The 23007-nt window shown below is 38.0% G+C and overlaps 1 protein-coding gene across 7 annotated transcripts in view; it reads right to left on the bottom strand.

The window, feature by feature from the left end:
• Window positions 1-9217: 9217 nt before the first annotated feature.
• Window positions 9218-23007, bottom strand: part of marchf8 (membrane-associated ring finger (C3HC4) 8) — a 201552-nt gene continuing 187762 nt past the window's right edge. For 6 of the 7 annotated variants that reach the window (XM_051923474.1, XM_028795931.2, XM_028795930.2 and 3 more), the window contains 3 exons: window positions 22814-22994; window positions 15055-15202; window positions 9218-11752 (listed from right to left, as the gene is read on the bottom strand). In XM_051923474.1, the coding sequence (XP_051779434.1) occupies window positions 11448-11752; window positions 15055-15202; window positions 22814-22994 (634 nt within the window). In that variant the 3' untranslated portion in view covers window positions 9218-11447. The remainder of the gene's footprint in view (window positions 11753-15054; window positions 15203-22813; window positions 22995-23007) is intronic. The other variant, XM_028795937.2, reaches the window with a different exon arrangement.

Genomic DNA, 23007 nt, shown 5'->3' with positions numbered 1-23007 from the left:
GCCCCACATCCCCAAGGTTAGAAGCGGAGGGTTGCACATAAATCCTGTGCGGTCATGAAAATGCCACGTGATTGGCTCTCATCCCTTTCTGGTTGGATGCTGCTGGGACAAGCTCTGGTCTCCAGGGACCCTGAACTGGAAGTGAGGGGGCTGCTACTCATTTTGCACATGATGTGTGTTTGGAGGAGCTGCGAAGTGCATGACGGTGCTGTGTCATGGAATGGCATCTCATTTAGGGTCCTGTTTTGTGCTCAGTGCTAATAGAGAGCAAACAAAACGCATTAAATGCAAATGCATTTCAGAAAAAAAAGCATTAAAATTTGAGCCAATGTGTGCAGCTCTTCCTGTAGATAAAGCCGTTCACTGCGCTCCTCTCGGTTATCTACGTCTAATTAAAGGTAGAAATCAAGTGGAGTACAGTAGGACCTTAATGGCCATGACACACATCTGATGGTGCACCTGGGGGTGAGATGGCCAGGTTGGAGGTCAATCACCAGGTGCTTGTGTGTGGAAGTGAACATGGGGAGGAGCTGGATGGGGCGGGGTTTAAGGAAATTGGTGGGGAAGCATAAACCAAAGAAGGCTCTGCAGAGAGTAGCATGGGCCACCGAGGTGGAGATGCCTGGCTGATTCTATCTTTGAATCAACTGTAAAGAAGGAAGAAACAGACTGAACATAGTGGGACCTGATAAGAGGACACAAATTACTGAAGGGATGAAGAGTAATAATGGAGTGAATGAAAAAGAGAAACAATTAAGCAGCAGTTTACGGTATTTTTTGTGGTGGTCCGGTACGTTAAAGGTGACTATTTTAATTTTAGGTGGGTTGCATCGATTTACTCTCCGTAGCTCTTCTCCTGTTTGATATTTTTTCATTTCAGCAGCCTTTCATTCTTGCCTTAACACACTACTGACTGGGCTGCTTATTCCAAACGTGTGGATTTCTTCTTACCTTGACATTGTTGGTCTCCTTATTTTACTCTTATATTATTTTCTCTCAACTTTTTTTTTTTTAATTTTCAAGCCACAAAAAAACTCAAAGCACTTCCTCATTACTGGGTGGGTCGAAAAAACAGCAGCAGTATACACCATTTGAAGTAGGACATCTGCTCTGATTACCGTTACCTGCCCTTTCTTACTGACCATAACCCTACCTTTGACTTAAATTTCTTCCTATATTTTGCCAATTTTGTCATTCTATATTCAGACCACCAAATTCAACCCCAATATATTATGTTCGTTTCTGATGTTTACATTGCAGCCTTATTCCTCCACATTTTTTAGGTTTAGTTTTGAAGTTGATGCTTCACAGAAGCTAACAGTTATTGTCCTCTCCAGTGTTTTTCTCTCTCTTGTCACACACGTGCGCATGGGAGGCAGCTAAAGTGCTTGAGTAAGGGCAGCTCCGAGGCATGCCGGGATGTGGCAGAGAGCACGGACTCTTTTTCTCCCTTTCCTGTAGACCATTCACGGGAGATCCCACCTGGCTCTCTTGACGTCACTTCCGGGACCGAGCCTATGGAAGACCACCTTGCCGGCTCCGGCCCCTGTGATGTCACGACCGGGCTCGAACCAATGGTTGAAGACCATGAGCCCGATCCCTATGATCTCACTTCCTGTCTTTCTCTTTAAAAACCTGCACCTTTTCCATATTCCCTCAGTTCTGTCTTGGACTCAATTGTGTGCACATCAGTGCAGTATTCATTTAAAAAATGACTTTTGCAGCCAGGAAATCAATTACACGGGTGGCTGCCCCAAACCTTTCTATGACTCTGTGTCGAGTTTGTGACACTCTATATGTGAGAATCTTGTGCAAATAAGAGGACAACATTCATACGCTTGCCTCCACTGATCAACTGAATCTTCTGGATCGTAACGACCACAGCCCTCTGCCATACACACAAACAAAAGAAGAGAAAGACGGCAGTCACCTTACCCTCACCTTCTGTTGGGATGACTTCACTTAAACCAGAGATCTCCAACTCCGGTCCTGGAGGGCCACAGTGGCTGCAGGTTTTCATTCTAACCCTTTTCCTTATTAATAACCTATTTTTGCTGCTAATTAACTTCTTTTGAATTTGTTCCTCTGAATTTCTTCCCTTAAACGGCACCAAAACAAAAATGAAACGTGAAGAGAGTGAGCCGACAAAAGACCAACTGAGTCAGGGCCTCAAACTCCAACCAGTTACTTAATTAGGTGCGGAGTCTTGTTGTTAATTAAACCCGTTCCTTTAATTCCATAGCTTGTTGCTGCTGCCCTCCTTGTGCAATGGCATACATTTCTGAAATTGTTGATTTTCTCTTTTCTATGAGTACTGTTCAAATGTTTTGTGGACCTGAGCAGATCAACATTCCTGAGACCTTCACCCTTTTTATTTTCAGATATCGTATGATGGTCACAGTTTGCTGGTCACGCTTTGGCTCATTTTGTATTTGTATCTCATTGTTTGGCTGCTAATTAAGGAAAAAACAATTAAGGAGTCCGAGTCTTCAAGAATGAGTCAATTAAAATTAATAGGAAAGGGGTTAGAATGAAAACCTGCAACCACTGCAGCCCTCCAGGACCAGAGTTTGAGATTCCCGAATTAAACAATTGTTTTAAGTCTTTATATAAAATCTTAAGCTACCGAACAAATATTAATAGGAATTATATTCTCTAACATTCTCAAAATAAACGTGTGCACAATCTGGTCAAAAGCTTTTCCAAAGTCAAAATTAATGAAAGCTAAATTTGCCTTTTACTAGCAAACATCACGGAAGTTACACACCAGGCAAAGGTTTCTTTACTGTGGCTGTCTGTTCATGTGAAATAACATCTTATAAAACATTTTTTCTGTTTGCTAACACTTTGACTAATATTTTCTAACCTTGGCATAAAAGGCTAATTGGTTGCTAATTTGTGAGGATTTTTTTTTTTTTTGCCGTATGTTTGATTATCATTTGTGGCATTGCACCTTCCTTTATACTTTTTAAACATACAGCTAGCAAAACATCACAACCTCCTCTTTTTTATATTGTTTAAATATTTCCACTACTTCCTCTATTTTTCAAATTAGGCTCATTTACCTGGTTTTCCCTGTTCTGTCATCATTCTTCATTTATTTTTTTTTCTTTGTAGAATTTGTTACAGACCATGCCGGCACCATTAGCAGTACTTTTCTTGCGTCTTTCTTACTCCCTCTATCGAACAGTCCTTTTAAAAATTGAATTTCATTAGATTCTTCCTAATTTTAAAGACAAATTGTGAACATTTCCCTCAGTCTTCTACCTCCCAGACTCTACTCTGAATTTAACATTCCAGTTTTTCTTTTCTTTTCTTTGTTAAGCTATATCGAATCTGGCTTGTAAAATTTTGCTTTCTTTTTTTTAGTATTTTCCTTTATTACTCCCCACCACTCCTACATAAACTATTTAATGTACACCACAAATCATAAGGCTTTCTATTTTGGTCTTGAATTAAAATTCTATTCATCTTACATATAGGCTCTCCACTGATCCTAAAGTATCTACTAGTGGACTTGGCATTTGAACTAATATGGTTTAAAAAATAAAACACACCCATAATCAGTCTAGGCAGACCACCTGCCTTCTGCTGGTGTCCATGCACAGCCTTTACCCGCTCTCTCTGTACTTCCATGGCAGTCTATTAAGAGGTTATACCATACGTTTTTTTTTTTTTTTTTGGCTATTTTGTTTTTCTATGCTGCAGTTAAGATCTCCAGCAATTATTGTTTCTATTTGTTTTGCTATCACCACCTAATTTCTCAACATTTTAGTATCTTTTGTGTTTATTTACAGGTTTATAAACCTATATTAACATTTTCATTTGTGCCACAGATCAATAATCACTTTAGAGTTATTTCTGTGTATTTGCTCTTTATTAATGCATCTTTTGGCAGACCTACTTACCGCCAGACCCAGACGCCACGAGGTGCTCAATATGGCCAATTGAAGACTGCACTTCCGCTGCCTGGTAAGCTGTGTAGTAGGATTCTCTCCCCATGGCATTTGAAGTCAGAAGTTCTGCTTGCTCAGCTGAGAGACAGAAATTCCCTTTAGCAAAGCTGGATAAGCACGGAATTTTGGCTCGGAGGCCCTGCGTTTGCGGCCGGCTTCTTCATGTATGGATGTGAAGCAGAGAAGTACAAAAACCTGAGCGATTCTGGGCCAGGGAAAAAAAAATCATACAAATCTTCCTGGACTCATGAAAAATGAGTTATAGGAGCATCCAAGATACAGAGCTTACTGAAATAAAATCTTTTATGATTATTATTCAGACAGTGATGGGATAAGAGCGCTATTTGGTGACTTGGCACTTTACTGTGGCCACAGCTTACACTACATTAGTGCCACATTTTTTTTTTTTTTTTGCTGTAAAAAAATAATGCAATCTAAAACACTTACTGAAAGAAAAACAGTCATGTTAAAAAGTAAGCGCACCCTGGGAAATGTTTTTTCTTTTTCTAACATATGTGGAACATCAAGATTTAATACTTGTTTAAACAGTATCTTTACATAAAAGTGATTTATTTGAAGAAAAAAATAGTTTACAATAGTTTATTTAACAAAAATGAAAAACCATGCCATTACTGTCCATTAAAAAAATATGTGCACCCTTGGCTTCAATAGCTGGTATTGCCCTGTTTCCTATAACTCTCTGCTAATCTTGGACATCAACCAGGAGAAAGCTTCTCCCAGACCTCCATGCAGAATTCTTTAAGCTCTGTGATGTCTGAGGGGTGTCTGGTGTGCACAGTTTGTTTTAAACTTCCAGAACATCATGGTGGGTTTCAGATCCAGGCATTAACTTGGTCACTCAAGGACCCTCCATTTCTTTTTCTTTTTAATACAATTCCTTGGTTGATTACTTACTAATTCCTTACTGGTACGTTTGTCATGTTGCAAGGTCAACTTTCAGCTGAACTTCAGTCTTCTGACAGATGGTCTCACACTGTCCTCAAACATACTTTGGCTCAAAGAAGAATTCATAGTGGATTCTATGATGGTAGGCTGCCTGGGCCCTGATGCAGCAAAGCAGACCCAAATTATAACATTACCACCATCAAGATTTACAGCTGATATCCGGTTCCTCTGGTGAAGTGCTGCCCTTACTTTTTGTCAAACATGTCTTCTAACATTGTGACCAGTTAACCTTTATCAATGCCTTATCTGTGCAGAGCACATTGATCCATATGTCCCAGTCTTTACCTAGGTGTTCATTGTCTAACTTTAGTCTTGCCTTGATGTTCTTTCTGGATTGCTATGGTTGCCTCCTGGCATACCTCTCATTTTGATCTAATGTCAATGTCATCATGCAGCCTCTTTCTAATGGTAGACTCATGTAACTTGACATCAACAGTGGCAAGAGCTACCTGTATGTCCTGTGATGAATTACTGGGGGTTCTTGGTGACTTCTTTCAGCATCTTGTGTTCTGCTTTTAGGAATTGTTTGAAATTTTCTCCACTTGTAGTTCATATTACAGAAAGTGGAACAGTCAGAAAAGATCCTCAATCTCTTCTCAGACTTGTATGTACAGTGGTGTGAAAAACTATTTGCCCCCTTCCTGATTTCTTATTCTTTTGCATGTTTGTCACACAAAATGTTTCTGATCATCAAACACATTTAACCATTAGTCAAATATAACACAAGTAAACACAAAATGCAGTTTTTAAATGATGGTTTTTATTATTTAGGGAGAAAAAAAATCCAAACCTACATGGCCCTGTGTGAAAAAGTAATTGCCCCCTTGTTAAAAAATAACCTAACTGTGGTGTATCACACCTGAGTTCAATTTCCGTAGCCACCCCCAGGCCTGATTACTGCCACACCTGTTTCAATCAAGAAATCACTTAAATAGGAACTGCCTGACACAGAGAAGTAGACCAAAAGCACCTCAAAAGCTAGACATCATGCCAAGATCCAAAGAAATTCAGGAACAAATGAGAACAGAAGTAATTGGGATCTATCAGTCTGGTAAAGGTTATAAAGCCATTTCTAAAGCTTTGGGACTCCAGCGAACCACAGTGAGAGCCATTATCCACAAATGGCAAAAACATGGAACAGTGGTGAACCTTCCCAGGAGTGGCCGGCCGACCAAAATTACCCCAAGAGCGCAGAGACGACTCATCCGAGAGGTCACAAAAGACCCCAGGACAACGTCTAAAGAACTGCAGGCCTCACTTGCCTCAATTAAGGTCAGTGTTCACGACTCCACCGTAAGAAAGAGACTGGGCAAAAACGGCCTGCATGGCAGATTTCCAAGACGCAAACCACTGTTAAGCAAAAAGAACATTAGGGCTCGTCTCAATTTTGCTAAGAAACATCTCAATGATTGCCAAGACTTTTGGGAAAATACCTTGTGGACTGATGAGTCAAATGTTGAACTTTTTGGAAGGCAAATGTCCCGTTACATCTGGCGTAAAAGGAACACAGCATTTCAGAAAAAGAACATCATACCAACAGTAAAATATGGTGGTGGTAGTGTGATGGTCTGGGGTTGTTTTGCTGCTTCAGGACCTGGAAGGCTTGCTGTGATAGATGGAACCATGAATTCTACTGTCTACCAAAAAATCCTGAAGGAGAATGTCCGGCCATCTGTTCGTCAACTCAAGCTGAAGCGATCTTGGGTGCTGCAACAGGACAATGACCCAAAACACACCAGCAAATCCACCTCTGAATGGCTGAAGAAAAACAAAATGAAGACTTTGGAGTGGCCTAGTCAAAGTCCTGACCTGAATCCAATTGAGATGCTATGGCATGACCTTAAAAAGGCGGTTCATGCTAGAAAACCCTCAAATAAAGCTGAATTACAACAATTTTGCAAAGATGAGTGGGCCAAAATTCCTCCAGAGCGCTGTAAAAGACTCATTGCAAGTTATCGCAAACGCTTGATTGCAGTTACTGCTGCTAAGGGTGGCCCAACCAGTTATTAGGTTCAGGGGGCAATTACTTTTTCACACAGGGCCATGTAGGTTTGGATTTTTTTTTCTCCCTAAATAATAAAAACCACCATTTACAAACTGCATTTTGTGTTTACTTGTGTTATATTTGACTAATGGTTAAATGTGTTTGATGATCAGAAACATTTTGCGTGACAAACATGCAAAAGAATAAGAAAACAGGAAGGGGGCAAATAGTTTTTCACACCACTGTATCTGTAACTTCTTTTTGAAGGTTTCCGAGAGCTCTTTTAAACTTGGACATGGTGATAAAATACACTTCAACAACAAAGGGCAAACTATATGTCTTGAGGTTTAAATAAGGCAGGTTCAGACACAAACTTCTCTAAAGATGTTCTAATTATTTGATATGTTGGACTCGATTCTACTGCGGTGGGTTGGCACCCTGCCCAGGATTGGTTCCTGCCTTGTGCCCTGTGTTGGCTGGGATTGGCTCCAGCAGACCCCCGTGACCCTGTGTTCGGATTCAGCGGGTTGGAAAATGGATGGATGGACTCGATTCTAATTTGAAGTACTGAAGGTAGTGATAAATCTAGTGGTGGATTTACTTTTTCTGCATGCAAAATTTGCATTTCTGTTTATTTCAATTATACATTGGAGTGCAAACGATTATATCATGATCAACCATACTCTTTATCTGCTACCTAGATGGGTAGTAGATATCATCTGAAATTGATTGTCTGTGTGTACAGGTACCTTGCTATTTATAATGCAATCTTTAAAATCTGCAAAAACTTACCAAAAAAAGATGTATTTTTTTGTCAAAGGATTCTTATTGCCCCCTTTATAAAGTAACGGTGTGCAGTGTAAATTTCGCCTCCTTTGCTTATAAACAATTGTTCACGTAAGGTTTGTTTCAAATGTTAACTTTGGATCACAACATAATCCTTTAAAATCTCTGTCACTGGTATTGTGTTAACACATCATCAGACAAGAAAACAATTCCACAGTCTGGTAGACTAGTAAAAAGTACTTTTGCAGCATTTTCTGGTGTTGCGAAATTCCTGTAAAGCTTCACTTACTCTTTATTCAACTGGCTTACTGATTTCTAATATAACAAATAACTGCATACAGTTCCGCTGGGGCGTCTCCTAGTAAAGGACAAGGCTGTCATTTCCAGCCTAACATCTAACCCGTTAGTGTTTACACTGCAGAAATATTTGAAAAATTGTATAATAGACTTATGAGTTATCATTATCTTTGGATTACTTCTAAATTCAAGGACTGCAGTGAAAGTAACATCATACTTTTGCTTCAATAAAGGTTATTACCAAATATATGCACTTTCACTTCTCTACAAAGATCCCATCCTGATCAAAGCAGTTTTGAACACTGCTCTAGAAGACTGAAGATTCCTTTGCAGTACAACTTCATTCTAACTCTGTATAGTTAACTTGGCACCTTAAGAGGGCTGACTAGTAAGATCTTTGTTGTCATCTTTAAACTGCTGTACTCCTCAACCTGACACTGCTAGTTCCCATATACATACAGTATACAGTATTTCCTCCATATGTACACAAAGGTTGTGAATGAATGTCAGCCACAGGATTCTCTTCCTTCAGAACAAATGTAATCATTGTATGTTGTTGAAATAACACTCTTGTCCTCCATTTTTCTTATACTGAACTGTGAACACATAATTTAAGACAGGTGACATCATTCGGTGAAATGAGAGAGATGAAGACACTAGAATATCACAGACTTCATAATCCAATCCTTTTTAATTGCATAATGACTGCAGAATGTCTCTTGTAATGTTCATTAAGGCTGCCATTATTAGTCAGTCAGTCATCATCCAACCCGCTATATCCTAACACAGGGTCATGGGGGTCTGCTGGAGCCAATCCCAGCCAACACAGGGCGCAAGGCAGGAACAAACCCCGGGCAGGGCACCAGCCCACCGCAGACCATTATTAGTATTAAGTAAAACAATTAAACCATATAAATACATCATTAAATAGCACTGACTCTGCATAAGCACAATGTGCTTGGCTGGAGAGAAAATTGTAGGACTTGCAATCTTATCTTTTAAACCTCGTATTTTGTTTTATAGCATTAATTAAAGCACTAGGTCATTTTCAGAAATCACAAGGGCATACTGTTCCACTCCCAAGATGAAAATCTTTTGAAAGTATTGAGTAATTAAAAGATAGTAAAGATGTACTACCGAAATGTGCCATTCCTAGACTACAAAACGATGTCAAGAGCACTATAATGTGCACTCACACATGTATACACACAATTTAAAGATATAATGGTTTAACTTTTCCTTCACTTTTAATATATAAACAAAGCCCTTAGGAATCTGAATACATAGCAAAACAGGTGGAACTGCAACTGTAGTTTGTAAGATTGAAGGAACGAATGTGGCTGCAAACATAAGAGTATAGCGTAGCCCACGGTTAGATCATTATATGCCAAGTGTTTACACGAAGGTACATTTTTGTTTCCATATCTTTCTTTACAAACGTTTTATTGCTGCAATCAAAGCCCCCCCAAAATTACCACAATACATGTGATCAAACAGCTCTGCCATTTGTAAATTAAGACTCAAACTGCTAAAAGGTATATAATACTGAAGGGAAAAAAAAAAATATAAACCATACTACATAAAATACAAAACTATACATTTAAAGTACAACAGATTGGGACCCCAATTATACAGAACTACAAAGAAAGCAATGAATGTGCAATGTTGGGTGAAAGTTATTAAACTATGCAGCATTTCAGTTTTAAAGTTAAAGCGCCCAGTGTTTCACAACCAAACATCAACAACTTAGAAGAAACTGTGATCTCACCGTTTTCCATTTTTGAGAGGAAATGCTGTTTAGTTTAGTGCAGTTTATTGGAATAAACAAATTTAAACGGGTCCATCTACTTGCACAAAAAGGCTCCCTTTCAAAAAGATGTTTTTAAGAATTGCATTTTGTGGTTTCATGCTTCTTCAGTAGGGAATAAAACATTTGACAGGTACAGTAGGTCTCATTCTAAACATTTTAAAATAATCAATCTTTTAACTTACAAATATCTAGGAAACAATACAGCAAAATTAGAGGTACAAAAGTAATTCAGAATGTACCAATAAATCATTCTAGTAAAAAGGAATTCATAATTAAATTAGATAACAAAATGTACAAATTCACATTCAGAATGCTTACAGAAAAAGTGGTATTTGAAATTTCAATTTTAATCAACAACAATGCATTTCATCATTCAATTTGAATTTGTCATAAACCTAACCGCTTTCCTCCCGAGTGCACTTTTCACCAAAGTTATAAATACTACCATAAGGAAAAAAAAAAAAAAAAAAAAGTGTATTACTATATGCACAAAGAACACAATGACTTACAAAATATCAAAATGATCACCTTCATTTCAGGGTAATTGCACTTTTGGATGTAGCCGATCCAGACAGTCTTAGGCCCTCCATGGCACGGACAGGAAATGTTGCACAGTTAAGGCTCCATTTGTCTTTGATGCATTAGTGTCACTTTCTAATGGATCCGGCAACATGCTGGTATAAGTTTAACAATTCAGAACTATATACACAGTTGTATTTAATGTGTACCTAAATGTTATTTTGGTACATTTCATCAGTGCCTCCTTTCTCATGAGTTTCTGCTACTGGGGAGAAGATTTTTTTTTTTTTTGTATAAAAAAAGTACAATAAAACAAATTTGTTTTTAAACCTGTTAATAATGGGCTGCTTAGTGATGGTTGCTAATTTTGTACAAGCATTGTCAGAGAAACAAGATGTCTTAATTTTTTCTAATACACATTAAATACAGGAGGCAATGTGAAATAAAGAAACGAGGCCCGAAAAAAAATCAATTACACTTGAAATGTTCAAGATAATACAGATTCTAAATAGTAATAATCTAAAATAAACTTGTTTAAAAAAATCATAAAACAATTCATATGCTAAATCTGTTTGTTTTTTCTTCATTATCTTTACTAATTCAAGTTAATTTCGGACTGTCAGACTGTTCCACACTATCGTCAGCACCAACAGTTTCTATGTTAACACAAAAACAATACCTTGAGCACTAGAGCAAAAATATTTTCTTCAGAATGGCCATTGTTCTTCAATTCTTTAAACTGATTGGAATGATATTTCATACCTGCAATTACTGTACGCTGCTCTATATAATCCTTTACATTGCTAGAAATCCAAGATCGGCATGTAATGACAGTCATTGAGTAAAATTGGTAATAATTTGGACTTAAAACACTGTCTTCAAGTTTCTCCAAGTAATCACATAAAAAAGGGAAAAAAAAGTTTAAAATCATCCAGGATTTTTCTCTTTTCAGAAATGGGGAATTAATGGCAGTAGTTGCATCCAAATCTCCTGGCATTTCTAAATATGGATTCACCAAAGTGCAAAAAAGGATCAGTTTAGAATTTGAATTTCTTTGAATATACAACTTAAACAGAATTTTGCAGAGGGAAAAAGCACAGAAAGGGCCCTGGAAGATCCAACAAAAAATTCAAACATGTAAAATTTCCACACTATAGTCCTCAGTCTCTGTATGTGGTGAACAGTTTGAATCCGACTGGTGCAGTGCCAAGACCTCTTTGTTTTCAAAGTTCGGTTCTACCAATGCTGGCTTATCAAAAACAATCTTTTTGCTAGTCTCAGGGCGGTTCTGCACATATATTACTCTGTTATATGCTTTTAGTCTCTTCCATAACTGTACATACACTTTGCACTGCACATACATAAACACAAGTCCTCCAGTGAAACCAATGGCCACTACAACCAGTTTAGTCCAAAAAGGCCACTCCAAAATACCTGAAAGGAGAAGCAAAGAGAATTTTAAAATGCTGACACAAAACTGTTAGCTTGTGACAGTATTACTAATATTAATTAATTAATACTTGGTTAACACCTTTATCTAAGGTGACTTACAACATCTGAGAGATACAAATGGTTACATTTTTTTTAGCTGGAGCCCAGACAGGTGAAGTTACTTGCTCATGGTGACACAGTGTCAGTAGCGAGATTTGAATGTACAACTTCAAGTTCTGCTACCTTCAGCACTATGCTACACAGCTTGCACTGAACATAACACACAGGTAAAATTTACTGTGTTAAAAAATATACATTTCTGCTATACAAGGAGTACATCAGATAAGCTGACATTTCTTACTATAAACCTAATGAAGAATAAAAATAGTATATGTTAGAAAACAAATTTGCAGGTTGCAGTCAAACAATTTATGAAATGCACATCAAGTCAAAATTTAATTAACATTTTTCCATTTATCCATCCATCTACTTTTTGGAAACACACCCACTTCAAACCACTGACAAATTAAACTTGTTTTCAATAGGACATGATGCAAGTTGTCACAGGGATACCTACACTTGCACACCCCTATATTCTCTCATGCCAGATGAATCCTGCATCACCTGTAAACTCAAACTGTAGAGCTCTGGGATGAGGGATGAGACTGGAATATTCATAAGAGGAGGAAACAAACAAAACTTTTGAACATAAGAAGAAAGTAAAAATTAAGGACCGATAGTGACAGGGTTTCAAAAAGAATCCAGATCCCTGGAACCAGAAGACAGAAAAGTCATTTACTGTGCTTTTATGCCTCCCATAAACATTAGCTCCAATACAGAGAATTTTTTGAGAAAAATGAGATTAATCTGTTATTAATCAAAAAGGTTGCTTTGAAAGAATGTAGTTCAAATAAATATTTTTGTATGTTCTGTATTACAGAAAACAGGCAGTTTTTCATTCTTGTCTATGATGTTATATTTACAAGTTTCTCCTGAAATCTGACAACTGCCCAGAACGTCCTGCACTGTTTTAACAACTTACTCAGTATTTTCCCTCCTTTTAGTTTTAGGATCATCTAGTTCCCTCACTATTGTAGTAGAAATGCCTGAGGGGCACAAAAGGAAGATATCACCCACATGCAGCATTCTCACAGATACAGAATCCTGCCAGTGCTCTTCTTGAGGACTGGGACAATGAACACAGAAATTCCATTTTTATATTTTTACATACGCAATCAGAAGTACAGAATATCAAACTATTTCTGGGTACCTCTTCAGATAAATGCTTTCATGTTTAAGAACAACACTGTCTTCTAATCCTCTCATACTCTTGCTGCACTCACAGAGACTTCGTAAAAATAAGAGTTAGAAATTTGAAAGGCCGGTTTATCATTTGGAAGCCAAAATGCCTGACTGATTGATCACAGCACCATGAAGGCCACAGGTTTGAGAAATTACATAAATTGTTGTTATTATGTAGCAGCTACCCAGAATCCCTGTTGTGGGCCATCTTACAAATTTAGCCCTGTAGCAAAATCCGAATCCAGTAGTAACCAAAGGATAAAAAGCATAATCAGACCAAGAATTAAAATCAGATCCTCCACTAGGAGTAGGTGTATTAGTAACTGAATTAAAATGAAAAGAAAAAGTATAATTCCAGTTCAAAAACATTTCTGCAGCTTAAAATGATGTTTGCTAAATATTCATCCTCTGAGAAATAAAGCTGCTTTGGTAATCAGTATTATATTAAGTACAAAATCTAATTTGTGTTTCCTACTTAAACCTGGCTATAGTAAATCTAACACTGCTCCTTTAACCGAGAAAGCACCAAATGGTTATATTTGCTTTAATAAATCTAAAGATACTGCTTGAGGAATTAGTCTTGGGATAATTCTGTATGATGAACAGCAAACTGCTTTACAAATTTAGGTGAGTTTACATACTTTGTGGTATTTGTATCAGATATTAAAACAGACTCCAGTACAGTTTTAGTACCAGTCTACAGACCACTATGGCCATATTCATTGTTTATGATTGAATTTGACAGCCTTTTATCTGATTTAGCGATAAATAATGATCACATAGTGTGGATTTTAATATATACATTGATGCAGAAACTCTCTCTTTTGGCTTATGATGCTGCAACTGATTAGCTGTCAATTGAGATCCTGAGAGTTTTAGTCCAAATGACACGATCAGTAGTCAATAAATTATCACAAAAAATTATTTTTTCAGAACCACTATGCAAAGTATTAATGTTACTTGAGGAACTGCAATGTCATTTTGCTGCCAAACTTAACTGGAAACAGAAAGCCTTACAGTCAGAGAGAGAACACAGGAATATTAGCTTTTATGTTAAAGAAAGTGGAGTAGTAAATGGAGAAAAGGGAACCTGAGGTGTTACAATTGTGCATGGAGAGCAATCGCAAAGTGTAACAGAAAAAAAGAAGCATCTTTGGCGGAAATTAACAGAATAAGTCTAGACCTTTTCATTTTGAAATATATTGTATTTTAATTCCTGTCCATAGACTGTGTATCTTAACTAAAAGCAAAGCAAACATACTGCTTGTCACACATTTTGACACTGGTTGGTTATTTGATTACGTTCAGTAAAGGCATGAGATAAAAGTGAGGTCTTGAATCAAAATTAAATAATTCTTGGAGCAGCTGCTAAGTGAAATGCAAAATGTTTGATTTGCTTGTTTAATTGTGATACGTGATCTACGTAGATTAAATGCAAAATGCTTTTGTATTGCATTTTAATCTGAATCAAAAACTCTGCTGAATTGAAAAACAATCGATCATTTGGTTCATAATAATATGATAAAACAATGCCAAAATTAAATGCACCACATGCATTGCAATGAGGTTAAAACTTTGGATTGTATTTAATTTTGTAACAAATAATCTTCCACAGTAAAACAGTACAGTATGTATAGTGCAACATAATCAATCACACCTTCAAGATGCATGACCACAGTTAAATATAAATTAAAGTAATAAAAAAAATCCAACACACTTTAATTGTATTATTGTAATTTTATCTAAAAATAACCTCCCCCCCCCCCCCCCAAGTACAAACCCAACCCCCCACACATTCCACCCACAAGACACTGTGAAAATTACTGATAACATGACTAATGAGGTGATCCTGTAATAAATAAACTATTTACATCTACTATAGCAATTACTTTTCATCTTTTTAAAAGGAAAAATTCCACACTTTAATCATAATCAAAATGAAATAATGAAAAAAAATTTAAAAAGAAGAAGGCACTGGTAAAAGAGTTCGAGACTCTACATACCACTTGTCTGACCTTGTTTTATCTCTTCTGCTGTCCTGTCAATGAGAACATATAAGGACCACACCACACAAGTGATAGCAATGACGTGGAATGTTACTGAGCACATTATCTTTCTTCTTTCGCTTGAAGTCATCTGCAGCTTTTCCCACTACAAGACATCATAAAAAACACATTGTTTTATGACTGCTAACAGATTCTGGGCCAGTAAAACTGAAATCTTTACTGTATTTTTGTTTAATGAAGAGGCAAACATTCCGCTCTAGTTGGGTGGCAGCACCTTCACATTTTCATTTTGGCTGTTACTACAGGATGTAATAGGACAGTTTCAGATATACCTAATCATAAATCAGGGTCTTAAGCTGTTGAAGCCTATTTTGGCAACAGTAGGAGGATGGCAGGAAACAGCTCTGCAACAGGGCACTGGTTCACCAAGGAATCTATCACAGGCACAGTTATTTTCATCAATTTTCATTTCAAAGAAATGGTGTGAAAATGTATGTTTTCAGGATTCTTTATCACAGGAAAAAAAAAAGCAAATTTCTTCAGGATGTCCGATTATGAAAAAGGAAGCCAAGTCAAAGGTGGAGCAAATGACATTAAAATAAAAGAAAATGTAGTGACAAGCACACTTGTGAGCAAGTCAAAAAAATAACTGTTTTGTATGAATTGGTAAACATGTTTTTCTAGATTATACATAATTAGAACAATATTATTATCTACTTACTGGTGTAGAGGTTTCTTATAAGGTTAGATGAACTTACTACAATCTATTTTTCTTGGCTCTTTCAGCTATTAAAGAAAACTGTTGCAAAGTTCAGGGAAATTTGCTGAATTATCTATTAATTTCAGAATCTACAGACTCAAGTGCAGAAACAAGTAAAAAAGAAGAATATATTTTTTGGGAAAAGTAAGATTTACATGAGGATTAAAGGCATTTGCAACATCTAACAATGTCACACCACTAATTGGCACTCTAGTCTTACGCATTACACTGCATAGGAAATTAATTTTGTACAGTATACAGAATTAATGCTGGATACTGTATAAATAACTTCTACACCCAGATTGATGAACATCATACCTGCGAGGAAGTCTATCCCTCCTCAGTAAGAACAGGTACAGTGCTTGTCCATTGTGGAATATGAGAAATTTTTTTGAATGTAAACACAAACAAAGCTGCTGGATTAGACAACATACCTGGCAGTGTGCTCCGGGAATGTGCAAACCAGCTGACTGATATCTTCCAACATTTTCCTGAGGCAGGCAATAGTCCCCAAAATCACCACCATCACACCCGTGCCAAAAAAGTCTTCTGTCTCTTGTCTCAGTGACCCTATAGCACTTACACATTTCATCATGAAATGCTCCAAGAGGCTAATTTAGGCAACTTGAAAGCCTGATTTCCCATATTACATGACCCAATCCAGTTTGCCTATTACCTGAACCATTCCACAGAAGGTGTCATATCATCAACTCTTCATCTGGTCCTGTCCCATCTGGGCAAAGGAGACACTTGTGCTAGAATTGTTTTCATTAGCTTCATTTCAGCTTTCAACACCCTCATCCCTCAGGTGCTCATAGGGGGTCTGCTAGGCTAAAACACTTCCCCATGCAACAAAAACACCACCATCTAAAGTACCATCACGCTGAGGACTGATGTCCCCCCAAGGATGTCTACTCAACCCACTTCTGTTCACTCTGCCGATTCATTATTATATGGCTATATACCGCACTGACACCATCTTTTAAGTTTGTGGATGACACAGTGGTGGTGGGTCTCATTAGCAACAAGGATGGGTCCACGTAGAGAATGGAGATACGACGATTGTTTCAATTGCACCAGTCCAACAATCTGTCTTTTTATGTGGATAAGAAGAAAAAGATTATTGCTGACTTCAGGAAAACCCATGCGATCCACACCTTAATGCATATAGAGGGTTCTATGGTAGAATTAGTCAAGAGCACTAAATTCCTTGGTGTGCATCTGGCAGATGGCCTTGATTGGTCAACTAATATCAACCTCTATAGCCAAATGCAGCAGCATCTACACTTCCTTTGGTAGCTGAAGAAGGTAAGTCATTCTCACCAAATTCTGCTGGGACACCATCAGGAGCACTCCAACCAACTGCATCACACTTTGGTATGAAAACTACAATGTCTTCGACCATAAGGTCCTACAATGGATAGTGTGCATAGCAGAAGAGATCATTAGGACCTCTCTGCCCTCTATTATGGACATCTTTATAAAGGGTTGCATCCATAAAGCCTATTGCATTGTGAAGGACCACTCCTACAGCTCCCAGTGTCTTTGTCCCACTTCCATCAGGAAGATGTTACTGTTATACCTGAGCCAGTTCTACCAGGTTCTTCAACAGCTTCTACCCCTTGGCTGTCCAGACTCAAAATTCATTGCTGCCCCCCACTCTCAGATCTGCCCCTAGCATCGAAGTTATCTGTTGTACATTTGTTACACTTGTCACTACTGTTGTCTTTTTGTTAGCTGTTATTATTCTATTTCTTTATTACTACCATCTATTTCCAAATTATTTCTATCTACTCACCTATTTGTGATTTGTTTATTCATTGCATAGTATAGTTCTTTACCTGTCTTGCATGTGTCCCGTGTTTATGCATTGTGACGTGCGAGTCACTGTGTTACACCCCAACACATGAGGCTGTGTCTCAGTACTTTAGCAAAAGTTATTTATTGCAGCAGGAGCTACCTATACTCAGACACACCAAACGGGGAGAGTCAGGGCCAGGTCAGTGGCCAAGTTATACTGTTCTCCTCGATCGGCTCGTCGTTTCTGCGGCGCTCTGCTGCTGCACTGCGAACCTTTGGTTGCCTCGGCAACAGAAAAAAGTCCTCCACAGACGCGACAATTGCGCTTTGGTGTGCTGTTCCGTTAGCAGGGGTCTTAAAAGAGTTCAGAAACCTCACAGTATATATATGTTGCACTGCAGCCCTGGGTAACATTATTTTGTGCCACCGTATGCTGCAATATGGTATATTTACAGTATGACAAAGCGACTTGACTGGATACCAACTAGACTTCTTGATTAGATAGTAAAGAAAATATGAAGAGTGTGGAACCTTGATTACACCTGACCATATTAAACTTATGCACCTTTGGATGACATTTTACTGAATGTAACATGTAGTCAAAGAACTACTTTATCCGATTCTGTTGTCACGCACGCGCAAATAGGGAGAAGCAGAACGACCCAGGGAGTAGCGCGAAGTCTACAGCCAAAAGGGAATGGCGGCTAAAAAACCTCTCTCTCTCTTTTTTCCCTAGAAAGAAGGAAACTACGACACCATGAGTCTTCTAACATCTTGCCACTTCCGAATTCTCCTTCCCCCTGATGACGTCAGGACTCCCAGGGTCCATTGCGTCTCCCTACCCAGCATTCCTCTGATTAATTCCTCCATCCCACCATACTGGCGTTCGGTTGTTAATCTGTGAATGATTCTCTGGACTGTAATTGAATTTTGTGCAAACTGTACAACTGCGGATTTGTGTCTTTATTTTACACTGTTAAACTGCAAATTATTATTTAAACCACAGATTCAATCCAAGAATGACTCACGGAAGACAGAAAAGGCTAATTTAACCTCCTTAGCGAAAACTGTGCTAAAAGCGTTAGCCCTGAGTTTCACTCGGGCAACTGCACAGATGCGTCTTGCGCAAGTGTTGGAATCAAGAATCACTTGGGCTGCATAAGTGCCGTCAGTGCTGCTATTCTTTGGAGAAATTATGTCTGAGTGCAGGTTTTCACTAATTATGAAATATCTGCATTTTACCAACAATGAAAACTTTGATGAGAATACCCATCCAGCACCCAAACTGAAAAAAAATTTGGGACATATACCAGGCCATCGTAGCAAAATTTTGGAGAGTTTACATTCATGATGTCAGCATTGATGAAAGTCCCATGGCTTATAAGGGCAGGCTGTCATGGATATAGTACATTGCATTAAAAAGAGCAAGATTTGGCATAAAGTTTTACAAGGTTTCAATGGGATACATTTGGAATTCGGTGCGGTATATAGGGAAAGGGCCAATGCTTTATATGAAATACAATCGGTACAGCGTTGCTATGTAATCGGTGCGGACTTTGATAGATGGTCTGCTGGATCAAGGTTGCTGTGTAACCATGGACAATTTTTATACAGCATCTGACATCTTGCTGCAAAAAAAAACAAAAACAGGCACTGTTCCATATGGTCAGTCTTAAGACTTTGGGAGAGCTAAATCACAGCAAGGTGCACTAATAGCTTAGCACAAGGGAAAAGTGTTTGTGCTGAAATGGAAAGACAAGAAAGATATTTGTCTTCTTAGCACTGTACATAATGCAGCTCACTGTACAGGCAAAAGGCAACAAGCAGGTTACAAAGCCATTTGGGCCATGGTCGACTAAAATAGCACAATGGGTGGCGTAGACCGTGTGGATTAAGAATTGACTTTCTATCCCGTTTTGCAGAGGCAACAAAAGAAATACTATAAAAAGATATTTCATCATCTGGTGGAACAGTGCATTTGTCTTAAAAATAAAAAAAATAAAAAAGCTGGCGAATGCAAATTTTACATGCCAGCTTGTAGAAGAAATCGTTGCTGCACATCCACCGTCCAAACTACCACTAAAGAGGTACCAACCGTACCTTGATCCGTGCGGATCAATCCAAAGTGTCTTATTGGTAGACATTTTATTGATTATATACCAGAATCCAACTTGTACCCGTGCAGTGTGCTGTTCAAAAACGGATAAATCTGGAAAGAAAATCTGCAAAGAAACACACTATTATTGTGCTGACTGTGATGTTGGATTGTGTCTTTCATCGTGCACTAAGAATTACCACACAAAGGACTCATTTTCAGATTATACACTGTTTAACACTAGAATTACCAGAGTCTACGAAAAAACTTGTAGATCCGGGCCACCTTAGATCCATTCGCACCTCTCCGTCAGCGTCTTTTGTCCTCTAAATGTGCCGATAAAGACAAGCAGCAAACAGCCGACTATTCCATCCCCCCACCGACATAGAACGTGCACGAACTTCTCCCAGCTCATGCCTTGATTGATTATCTGGGAGTGACGTGGAGTTTTAGAGTGAAAATAATAGATTGTTATTTGGAACACACGCATTTCATGTGTGTTCCGTTTCTACAGTAATCTGTGTAAACAAATTTTTAAAACAAACATTTTTCATATTTTAGTAGTAAATGACAAAATGTAGGCATAAACTATATAATATATGAAGCCTGAAGTCCAAAGATCAGGTAAACACTTTCACAAAAGGTTAAAGGAAAAGACAGCTTCCGTAGTGTAGCGGTAAGATTTGCTGACTTGTAATCAAGCGTCCCCGTTTCGATCCTGACTCACTCCTGTATTTGCCGTTTTCAGTAGTGAACTGCTCTTATTGTTAATATCATACAGTACACACATACACTTGGTTTGCGTCTGTAACACACGGTGTACATTTATAGGACTTGTAAAAGTTACCGCTTTTTTCACTTTTATTCTCTCTAAATCACGATCACGATACATACTGATGCCCTCCCATCCAGTCACGGATAGCTGACACAGACTGCTCAGCCAATCAGTGCGCAGCAGGCCTGTTGCGCCTTAGAGACCCGAGTTCGATTCCCCGTTAGAAAGAAAGTGTCGTTTTTTTTTCTTTTTAACCATATAAAGTGGTATGCACTGTCAGTCAGTCAGATTGTTGTATTTTCATGTGGGATGCTTCTTTTAAAATATTATTTTTAACAATTGAGACTGCAATTAACATGAACAAGTGTCTTTATATCCATTATTATATAATACATATAAAAACAGCTAAGGGGATAGATAAATAGCTATAGCGCGTCTTTATGTGATCCAAATAAATAACATTCGAGTTGATTCATTTACTTATCTTCCTACAGCATAAAGTCACAAGTGTACTGCAGATCTTCCTCTGTTTGATCGTCAAGAGCATGCTCACAAATTACACGTGCAATGCCACGAAAAATACCTGCTGACACTTTAGTATGTGAGCAATGGCATGAGAATGCAGTTAGACTTTTTTGGGCACATACACCACACTAGTGTTTAGATCTGGACGGTGTAGCGTTGGCAAGCTCTGTAAGCCGCGCTGTTTCTTTGAAGGACAGGTGATTGGCAGGATGACGCCGGACTTTCGCCTTTACGCCTGGTGCAGCCGAGTCGTTTGTATATGTGAGGGGACGTTTCTTGTGGGGATGGCTTCTGTTTTCTCCGATCTGAATTCACCTCTGTTATAGCGCGTCTTTATTTGAAAACAGCAGTGTCAGATCGGGGCGAGCGTGAACGCTAACTTTGACAAGCACTATTAATTTACAGCGGTTGTTACAGACGTAAATCAAATGAATGTTTTTATTGTATAATATTAACAATAATAGCAGCTCTCTACTCAAAACTGCAAACTTGAGAAGCTGCCAGCATCGAATCCAGAAGCTCTTGATAAAGTAAAACTAAAAAAAAAGATGCTAACTTTGACAAGTACTATATACATTTACAGCGGCTGTTACAGACGCAAATCAAATGTATGCTTTTATTGTATAATATTAACAATAAGAACAGCTCACTACTCAAAACGTTTATTTTGGGAGACGTTAAGACTTAAACCAAGAGCCTTTTGAATTGGAGTCAGTAGCTCTAACCAGTATACTACCCGAGAAGGCAGGACAACAAGCGACACTAACCTGATTTCTTTTTCTTCGGTTATAGTCTTGGAAAAAAGCGCATTTGTTCTGTTATTCTTGTATCTTTTGTGAAAGTGTTTCTTTGATATTGGAATTCAGGCTTCACACATTACACACTTCATGCCTACATTTTGTCAGTTATTACCCATGAAAAACGTTTCTGTTTTAACGATGTGTTTACTGTGCATAGATCGTTGTGGACACGGAACACACATGAAATGCAAGTGTTCCAAATAACGATATAGTATTTATAAAAGGTGTCATTTTGCTTGACTTCTCACTCTATACAGCTCTAAGCAACTGACACGCAGGTAAGCAAACTTGATCTGTGAAAACTGTACCGGTGGGGGGATGTGATAGCAGACTGCTTGCTGTTTGCTGCTTATCAACACATTTAAAGGACAAAAGACGCTGACGGAGAAGTGCGAAGCGTTTTAAGGTGGGACGGAGTTTTTTCGTAGGCTCTGGCAATTCTAGTGTTAAGCATCATTAGTATTATTATTACTGTTATTTTTGTTATTATTGTTCATTTGATATTATTTTTATTCATCATTACTATTATTAGTATCATTATTATACTTTAATAAGATTTAATACAAATTTAATTTTTCATTCCAAAAAATGCAACTCTTTCTACATGCTTTTTGGAATACAATGCAACGCTAAAGAGGTTAATAAATTGACCACCTTCCCTGCTCATTCAACAATTATATCTTTCTCCTAGACTTTGGCAATGAGTAAATGAAATAAATGCTGAAATACGGCTTGCTTTTGTGATGTATCTGCAAATCCAAATATAGGCAGACTCCACAGGAAACACATTTGCATGAAAGAACTCTGTATGCCACCAGTAATAAAGACAAGCTTTAAAATGTTTAATCTTTTTTGCCTTACTTATTGCATGAGACAGATGACATCATTGGACTTACTTTACTGGAGAAAAATCCCTGTTCTGGTAGCTGATACCTGTATGAATTTGTATAATTTCTTGATAAAAGAAAAAAAGACATGAAAGTATTTTAAATCTCACTTACTTTCTGCAATGGTTTTAATTTGGTTTCCATAATGAACTCATATTTGCAAAGCTCACAACAGCGGGTGTCTGAGCTTTTGATCCACTGCTGCAGGCAAGCCTGGTGTACAAATCGAAGACTCCCTGTACAGTGACATGGTGTAATCAGGGGACTTTCATCGTCGCCTTCACAGTGACAAATCCTGCATTAAAAGA

Source organism: Erpetoichthys calabaricus, chromosome 2 (assembly GCF_900747795.2).
Source record: "Erpetoichthys calabaricus chromosome 2, fErpCal1.3, whole genome shotgun sequence".
In the NCBI taxonomy this organism is placed as follows: domain Eukaryota; kingdom Metazoa; phylum Chordata; class Cladistia; order Polypteriformes; family Polypteridae; genus Erpetoichthys; species Erpetoichthys calabaricus.
This window is presented reverse-complemented; position numbering and strand designations above follow the sequence as displayed.